General features: G+C 38.8%; 1 protein-coding gene across 10 annotated transcripts; it reads right to left on the reverse strand.

Annotated features, from left to right (window-relative positions):
• Nucleotides 1-1,471: 1,471 nt before the first annotated feature.
• On the reverse strand, nt 1,472-5,930 carry LOC102608242 (extensin-2-like). Of its 10 annotated transcripts, none has more exons than XM_052436138.1 (5): nt 5,531-5,929; nt 5,462-5,482; nt 4,439-5,413; nt 1,788-3,769; nt 1,472-1,666 (listed from the first exon to the last, which is right to left on the reverse strand). In XM_052436138.1, exons 1-4 carry the CDS (start codon nt 5,784-5,786, stop codon nt 1,824-1,826), a joined length of 3,198 nt encoding a protein of 1,065 aa, XP_052292098.1. In that variant the 5' UTR covers nt 5,787-5,929; the 3' UTR covers nt 1,472-1,666; nt 1,788-1,823. The 10 variants fall into 10 exon arrangements, with proteins under 10 accessions (XP_052292098.1, XP_052292100.1, XP_052292101.1 ...); XM_052436140.1 differs by having other exon boundaries at nt 4,439-4,834; nt 4,883-4,930; nt 5,075-5,929; XM_052436141.1 differs by having other exon boundaries at nt 1,788-2,515; nt 2,753-3,769; nt 4,439-5,930.
• Nucleotides 5,931-9,149: the final 3,219 nt, after the last annotated feature.

Consider the following 9,149-nt stretch of genomic DNA (forward strand, 5'->3'; position numbering starts at 1 on the left):
GAGTGGAAAACAGATGCAAGAAAAACAAACAGAACTCATGGGGGAAAAGAAAAAGAGCAAATAATATACAATAATATTAAGAGAATAGTAGCTCTTAATTGATGATTTATTGGGTCCACTCACTTGGCATGTTTTGATTAGGAGCAGTTGAGATGATAAATGGTGATAAAAAAAAGAAGTAGATGACGATGACTTTCTAGCTGTAATTTCATCTTTCTTTTCTCTGCTTCTGCTTCATAATACATATGCAAGTTTTGGTTCAAAGGGACAGATAAGTTTTCCATCACTTTATAAGTTTTCCATCACTTTCCCCATATAAATTAAAAAGCTGCATTATTTGATAGCAAGCATGAATCGTCCACTTCTAGACATATTATCAACTTGACTAAAAATAAAAAGTGATAGTGATGTGATTAATATGTTTACTATGTTGAACATGGCATTATGATTAATCATTAACATTTGTATGCATCCGTGGTGCCACTGCAGAGCTGTGTGAATTATATCACTCGTTGCGTGTGTTTTAGGAATCAAGCAACCTGCTTTGAATGGAGAATTTAGTTTCAAAAATTGGGATTTAAAGGGATCAATTAAGTTAAAACAATTTTATGAGCTGTTTTAATCTAACTCAAATTATAAGTACTCAACAAGAATCTCTTGCAAGTTGCAAGTTTCAAGCTACTACTATAATTCAATATCCATGAATTATTGATCTGCCCTAAGAAAAGTCTACAAGACTACATTCATAGAGGCTACTTGTAATAATTATCTATATCCTGTCACTTTTGATTATTCAATGTTCCTTATCTCTTTGACTCTTTTAACTATTATAAATGTACTTAGGAGAATGACACCGAAACTGTGAAAGTTTGGCTAAATGAATAGCTAAACTCATCAGTTTCAAAAATGCACGTCCAAAACTATTTATATTAGGTAGTTTCGTACGTTGATATGGAAGTGTATAAATGTATTATGCAGTACATTAATTTGTTTTATTATTATTCCCAAAAATATTTTTAACTCAAAAATTATTTTGAGAAAAAAGTTAATTAATATAATATGGCTGGTGAAATGTGGCTTTCATATGTTATTTGACTGCTGAAATAGTTGCATGCGTATCAAGATCATAATTGCATGCGTATCAAGATCATATACATATAAGTCACGTGCAAGTGAGAGAGAGACTCAGAGACATGAAAAATTGTGACAGAAATGTCTTCGTTTCTTATTATTACTGACAATCTCAATACACAAAGCAGAAGAAGGCCCAAGAAACAAACGCTCACAATAAATAGAATCGTACAAGACAGCAATGGCATATACAATAAATTATAAATTAAAATCCCAACTGGAAATGACGAAGCAAACTATAAAAAATAGAAAGCAGCTTCCTAATCCTTTCTACTTCTCCAGAATCTCACTGTTCGTCCTTTTTTTTTTTTGGGGGGGGGGGGGGGGGGGGGGGGGGGGGGGGGGGTCCAGCACAGCAAGAGCATGTGGAACATGGAGACAATCAGAGAAGTGGAAACAGTCTGGTCTGTGAATTGGAAATTGTGGTATTCAGATGAAATGCTCAGACCATTATTTGAATGACTTAGATAGGAAGCTTGATATACATGACCTTTCCTCTCGGAGCCTTCCTTTATTTCACTATTCAAACTAAAACCTGCAGATTGAGGGAAAGAACTGATAAGTCTATTTTCGAATTAGTTATTTGATGATATAAACAATCTAATTTAACTTGACGAATGTGACTTGAAACAAGAACTGAATTAATTAATACTTACATGAATCAACTCTATTGGAGGCTAAGCGTTTTGAGCTTAGTAGGGTGGTGGTGGAGATGCATAATTGTAAACTGGTGGTGGAGGTGACTTCACAGGTGGGGGAGGAGAGTGGTAGTAGTATGGAGGTGGTGGGGATGGTGATGGAGGTGGTGGGGATTTGTAATAGTACGGTGGTGGAGGCGAGTGGACTGGTGGGGGAGGAGAGTGGTAATAGTACGGAGGTGGAGGAGATGGTGACGGAGGTGGTGGGGACTTGTAATAGTATGGTGGTGGAGGTGAGTGGACTGGAGGGGGAGGAGAGTGGTAATAGTATGGGGGTGGAGGAGATGGCGACGGAGGTGGTGGGGATTTGTAGTAGTAGGGCGGGGGAGGAGAGTAGACTGGTGGTGGCGGGGATTTGTAGTAGTAGGGTGGAGGAGGAGAGTGGACTGGAGGTGGCGGGGATTTGTAGTAGTATGGAGGTGGAGGAGAGTGGACTGGTGGTGGCGGGGATTTGTAGTAGTATGGTGGCGGAGGCGAGTAAACTGGAGGGGGCGGTGACTTGTAGTAGTACGGTGGCGGAGGCGAGTAAACTGGAGGGGGCGGTGACTTGTAGTAGTACGGTGGCGGAGGCGAGTAAACTGGAGGGGGTGGTGACTTGTAGTAGTAAGGTGGCGGAGGTGAGTAAACGGGAGGAGGGGGTGACTTGTAGTAGTAAGGCGGTGGAGATGAGTAGACTGGTGGTGGAGGTGATTTGTAATAGTATGGGGCAGGTATGTGGACTGGCGGTGGTGGTGACTTGTAATAGTAGGGAGGTGGAGGGGATGGTGAAGGTGGTGGTGGAGACTTGTAGTAGTATGGTGGTGGGGGTGAATAGACTGGTGGTGGAGGTGATTTATAATAGTATGGAGGTGGAGGAGATGGCGATGGAGGTGGCGGAGATTTATAGTAGTAAGGTGGTGGAGGAGAGTGGACTGGTGGTGGAGGTGATTTATAGTAGTATGGCGGTGGTGGTGAGTGGACAGGTGGTGGAGGTGACTTGTAGTAATACGGTGGAGGAGAAGAATAGACCGGTGGTGGTGGAGATTTATAATAGTAAGGTGGTGTCGGATACTTTATTGGAGGTGGAGGGGATTTGTAATAATAGGGTGGTGGTGGTGAGGGTGAAGGAGGTGGTGGAGATTTATAGTAATATGGTGGTGGAGGTGAGTGGACTGGAGGTGGTGGAGATTTGTAGTAGTATGGTGGAGGTGAGTAGACAGGTGGGGGAGGAGACTTGTAATAGTATGGTGGTGGAGGTGAGTAGACCGGTGGTGGTGGGGATTTATAGTAGTATGGTGGTGGTGAATAAACTGGTGGTGGAGGAGACTTGTAGTAGTACGGTGGGGGATGGGAATAGACTGGTGGAGGTGGAGACTTATAATAGTATGGGGGAGGAGAGTAAGTTGGTGGCGGTGGAGACTTATAGTAATATGGTGATGGAGATGGTGGTGGCGGAGACTTATAGTAATAAGGCGACGGTGGGTATTTTACAGGAGGTGGGGGAGATTTATAGTAATAAGGTGGTGGGTATTTCACAGGAGGTGGTGGAGACTTGTAATAATATGGTGGAGGTGGAGGAGACTTATAAATGTAAGTTGGTGGCGGTGGAGGCGGTGACTTGTAGTAATAAGGAGCGGGGGTAGGCTCAGGCTTGTGCTTCTCACATTCCTCATAAGGAGTCTTAGGAGCATAAGCAAATGGCTTGGCGTAGAGCACAACTTCATAATCAGTCTTCGACTTGACTTTAAGTTTGGCTCCCTTTTTACCCCAGTGCAAGTCAGTGGGAATATTGCATGGTGAACCCTTTGGTGCCATATGGAGCTTGGCCTTGCATGCTTTGGCTCCATATTTGCCGTAATCAAAACCTTCGACTGTGATGCTGTATTTGCCGTTGATCTTCGTCTTTCCATATGCCTTGATTTTCTTGTCACCAACCTCGCATGTCACTTCAACTACAGCACCTGTTACATGAATGTGTCAATTTTGTCAGCATCATTTGTTGCACAAGTCAAGCTACTAAGGCATTCTAATTAGTCACTCCCCCACCAACTACAATAACTAAATTTGTCCTATCTTGTTAATATATTGCAAGAATTATTTTTATATGATTCTATGTTAACACAATTTGCCTATTTTAAAAATAATTGAGGAAGCATTAGCCACTAAATCCAGGGAACTCGTGTTGCCACATAACAATTTACACCCTGTTAATACGCTTATATCCTCTCTGTTTCGCGATTCACAAATTAACCCATCAATTTAATACAGACACGTGTAAATAAAATCAATTTAATTCTCTAAGACATGATCCAATAATATCATTTTTCAAAATAGCATAAGGTCAAAATTGTAATAATAACCACATTACTTGTTGTCAACACTACACCATCCCCAAAGCAATAATAGCGACATGATAATCCAATGGCCAAAATAGCCAAATTTTACATATTTTATTCTCTTTGCACCGATTGGTTCTTTTTTTCTTTTTAATGCTAATTAAAAGTCATTCAATTAAAATCAAGAAACGAACCATGTAAAAGCTTGTTGACATATACTCTTAATTTACGGGAAAATTAATGAGCAATAATTGATATTAAAAATTAATTAATGTTCCAAGAAAACAAATGTACCTTTAAGATGTTTCTTGTCATGTGACTTCTCCGGATACTCCCAGTCGTAACATCTGAAACAGTATACTTTTCCAACAACCTTCACCACAAAAGTGTGGGGATGTGGATGAGGGTGAGGGTATGGCGCAGGTGGTGGCGGAGAATGGTAGTAGTACGGCGGTGAGACGTAATGCGTGGGTGGTGGAGGAGACTTATAGTAGTAAGGAGGTGGTGGATACTTAACCGGGGGAGGTGGAGATTTGTAGTAGTATGGAGGATGTGGTAAAGGAGATGGTGGTGGTGGAGACTTGTAATAGTATGGTGGTGGAGGATATGGTGAAGGTGGTGGTGGAGATTTATAGTAGTAGGGCGGTGGAGGATATTTCACGGGAGGTGGTGGAGACTTGTAGTAGTAAGGTGGCGGTGGAGATTTCTCGGGTGGGGGTGGAGACTTATAGTAGTAAGGTGGGGGTAGATGCTTTTCGGGTGGTGGGGGAGACTTATAGTAGTAAGGTGGTGGTGGAGATTTTTCGGGGGGAGGAGGAGACTTATAGTAGTAAGGTGGGGGTGGAGAGTTTTCAGGTGGTGGGGGAGACTTGTAGTAGTACGGTGGTGGCGGAGATTTCTCGGGTGGTGGAGGAGACTTGTAGTAGTAAGGTGGGGGTGGAGATTTTTCAGGTGGTGGGGGAGACTTGTAGTAGTACGGTGGTGGCGGAGATTTCTCGGGTGGTGGAGGCGACTTGTAGTAGTAAGGTGGAGGTGGTGAAGGAGATGGTGGTGGGGGAGACTTGTAGTAGTAATGTGGGGATGGATATTTTTCAGGTGGCGGGGGGGACTTGTAGTAGTATGGTGGAGGTGGAGACTTTTCGGGTGGTGGGGGAGACTTGTAGTAGTAAGGTGGGGGTGGTGGTGATTTCTCAGGAGGTGGAGGAGACTCGTAGTAGTAAGGCGGAGGTGGAGACTTTTCGGGCGGTGGAGGAGACTTGTACTCATAAGGTGGTGGAGGATATTTTTCGGGTGGTGGAGGTGACTTGTACTCGTAAGGTGGTGGTGGAGATTTTTCGGGTGGTGGAGGTGACTTGTACTCATAAGGTGGTGGTGGAGATTTTTCAGGTGGTGGAGGTGACTTGTACTCATAAGGTGGAGATTTTTCAGGTGGTGGTGGTGACTTATACTCATAAGGTGGAGATTTTTCCGGTGGTGGTGGTGATTTATATTCATAAGGTGGGGGTGGTGGAGAAGCATAAGAGTAGCCATCAGCAGATACTGAAACTACATTACTTGAAACAACAACTATAATGGCCAGCAATGCCACTGCAAAATGGGGCCAAAACTGACCCCGAGGCGGGTTTCCGCCCGGAATCGCCATGATTACCGGAACAATGACCTCTTTCCGATCAATGTGGCAGGCTTTTCTGCAGTTCTTCTCTAAAGATGAAAAGTGAATTTTAGAGAAGAAATTGGGAAAGAAACAAATAGATGAGTTATTGGTCTAGTTGAGTTTAGAGATGCATGAAATGCTTAGTATATATAGTGAAGTAGTCGGTAGAAGAGAGCTGTCAATTGGGACCGATTCAATTGGTCTTCGCGATTATTTGATTAAATCATTAAAACATAAAACGCAGTTTGGCTTAGCTGGCCCCTCTGTTTGATTATCCATTTTATTTTGAAACACTTGTTCACATTTCAATCTGATCACTTGGATTCCTTCCATTTGGTGGATTTTAGCTACATTACTAATCCCCAACTGCTCTTTTAACTTATTAATTTACTTATAAATATTTTTTTATTAATTCATAATTATTATTACTACTACTACTATTATTATTATTATTATTATTTTTCACAATTCCAGTACTCCTATGACAGATTGCATTTCCAAGCAGCTTCTCATGAACAGTCCAAACAATTGTAAATTTGAGAAAATTTAGCAGCCACCCCATCAGAATGTCTTTTGTATCCGATTATCTAGGCCTGCTTCCTGTAAAACAATACATCCAGCCAAACCAGACTGCTCTTTTGGTTCTTATAATCAGACTTATTATAAATAAATTTGCATCCCCTGTTGATCTGAGCTGTATATAATTCAAACTCAAATATGTTGTAAATTTGCTCAAAGATAGATCCTTAAAAAGGAATCAAAACTGATTATTATTTTTATTTTTATTTTTGACTCAAACACGTTAATGCCACAATGACTTTGTTTAGAGCATAAATAATGGAATGAGTTGCATGTGATGCTTCAATTATGATTTATGAGAATGGCATGTGCATATCAATCAATTAGCATCGCAGCTTTTGCAGGTACTTTGAGCTACACCCAACACCACGTTTGCCTAAAAGAAAAAGGAGAAAAAAGAAGAGACGATAGTTATTTGGAGTTGATTTTCATTTCATCCAAGAAATAATAATAATTCAACTTTTATATCTTTTGACATGCTTCAATATAAATTTTTGCCCCCACTGCCATAAAATGCCTTTCTTTGGACCACCCCATGTAATCATTTTCTTCTCAAGTATTTTCTACAAAATTCTAATTGATTTTCTATTTTATTTTTCACTTAAGTTTTTATTAAGTATCTAAACATATATCTTCTTTGTCTAGCAGGGACATCTTCACTTTTTCATTATCTTAAGAAACTCAGACACGAAAGAAAGAAGACGAATTCTATCTAATATGCCAGCAAAAGAAATACACTCACAAAATTTTAAAATTTATTTATTTTTTCTATCTGTTAGATTTATCAAAAAAATACAAAACATCGTTATAACATATAATTTAATGTCTTAATGTATTCCTGCATAATTTAAAGTGGGTTTTAGAATTTCTTGTAAGACTCTACAAAAGATATGAAAATGAAATGAGTGTTTGTTATCGATTTTGGTACTTAAACTATTAAATGCTTTAGGTAGACATGGACCGAATAAAGAAGCATTTTGTTTTGATTTTGGCTCCGCTAGAAGTTTCCTTCATATTACCTCGATTCTACTAAATGGTAATTTTGCACATGGGGCTTTAACAACTTTTAATTTCCTATTCCTTCTATAAAATCAAAGCTAGGCCACTTTGCTTTAAAATCAAACTTCTTGTAGCTGGCCAGCTATACAGGATTATAATTTATAACAACGGTTTTAATTAATATTGAACGATTACGGAATTGGATTTGTTTTCAGGAAAAAATGTTCAATTACGAATCCAAAAGCATTGATAGATTGATTCCATCCTATTCTCTTTTCTAATTGTCAATGCCGTGTACAATTAGGGTCTTGAAGATAATAGAAGTTGGTGGGCATGAGAGCGGGGTGGAGAAATATTTATATGACTTTATGTGGTATGAGTTGTTATTGATGAGGAAAATAAAGAATGGCGTGGCTTATTATTTATCAAATGAGTTTGAAAATATTAAATTGTTGCCACATTTTATCAACGTACAACTGGTAACAACACACCCGTACGTAAATTATGATACAAGACTTGCAACATTAAAACTTTAGAGTAGGTCGATCCCAAGTACATGTTGTCACAAGTGTGAGGTCTCTCACTTGTGACATGAATTTTTCACCTAAGATACCTATTAAGTTAAATTTTTAGGTCAACGATAACTTAACACTACCATGCATCATTCTTCATCAAATCTTTTGTGGTTAATGTGAGTGGTGGTAGTATTGTCTCTCTCAAATGACCACTATTTAATGATGGCGAGTTACAACATTCGAAAATATAGTTCTCAATTATCAACAAGTAACAGTTAAATCATCATGTTTGAGACAATTATTCAGCTAATCTTTGTATTTGAAAATTAATTTTAACCAATAGATCATTGTAGTATATACGTTTATGTAACATAGATTTTTTTTTTTGTTTTATCGTGTATTATTTTACTCCTGAAATATTAGATCCCACGGCTAGGAAAATAATGGTAAGGATATGTTAGATAGTTTTTAAAAATATATAATTTTAACTAAACAATTAACTTAAGTTATACAAATTATACTAAAAGACTTTTTTTTTATTACATGAGATTATTGCTCAAACTACAACTCATATTATTACTGGGACCAACTACATCAATACTTATGAAGTTCTGCTCAGATTTTTAACCATCACTAATATTCGAGTAATATGTACTCCACTCATTTAATTAAGGGATAAGACTATCTTAACTTAATTATATATTATAATTAAAGAAAGAAGTACCCCACATTGTGTTTGTCAATAATATTTTGTCCATTATGTCTATATGACAACGAGGGTTCCAACAGTACCGAGTCCTAGTTAACGGACACCACTAGTGGCAAAGGCAGTGAATGATTACTAGTTAGGCAGCTGCGGCAGGAAATTGGCATGAGACGAGTTAAGTATAAGAGAGACAAAATTGGAGTCATTGTCAATAATTATGAACAAGCAAAGAAGAATTTGGCAATTGAGTACTCATTCATCCTAAACTCATCAATCAATCAAGAGCATAATAATAGGACCACATCATCGCCCTCTTCATTTTATTTCCTAGATTTTTAATTTGAAGTGGGAAACTGATTTTATGACTACAAAACTTCACCTAACACTATAACCACTCCCCTGACGGCAGCCACCACCCTGCCCCCTTTTGCTTTTTCCTCTTTTGATCAACGTTCAATTTATTTCTCATCTTTTAAAAAATGCAATTGAAGATATTAACAATTAGAATGTTAAATTCAAGACAATAACTCTTAATTGAGTCACTGGTCGGAG

The sequence above is a fragment of the Citrus sinensis genome, chromosome 3, assembly GCF_022201045.2.
Source record: "Citrus sinensis cultivar Valencia sweet orange chromosome 3, DVS_A1.0, whole genome shotgun sequence".
Taxonomy (NCBI): domain Eukaryota; kingdom Viridiplantae; phylum Streptophyta; class Magnoliopsida; order Sapindales; family Rutaceae; genus Citrus; species Citrus sinensis.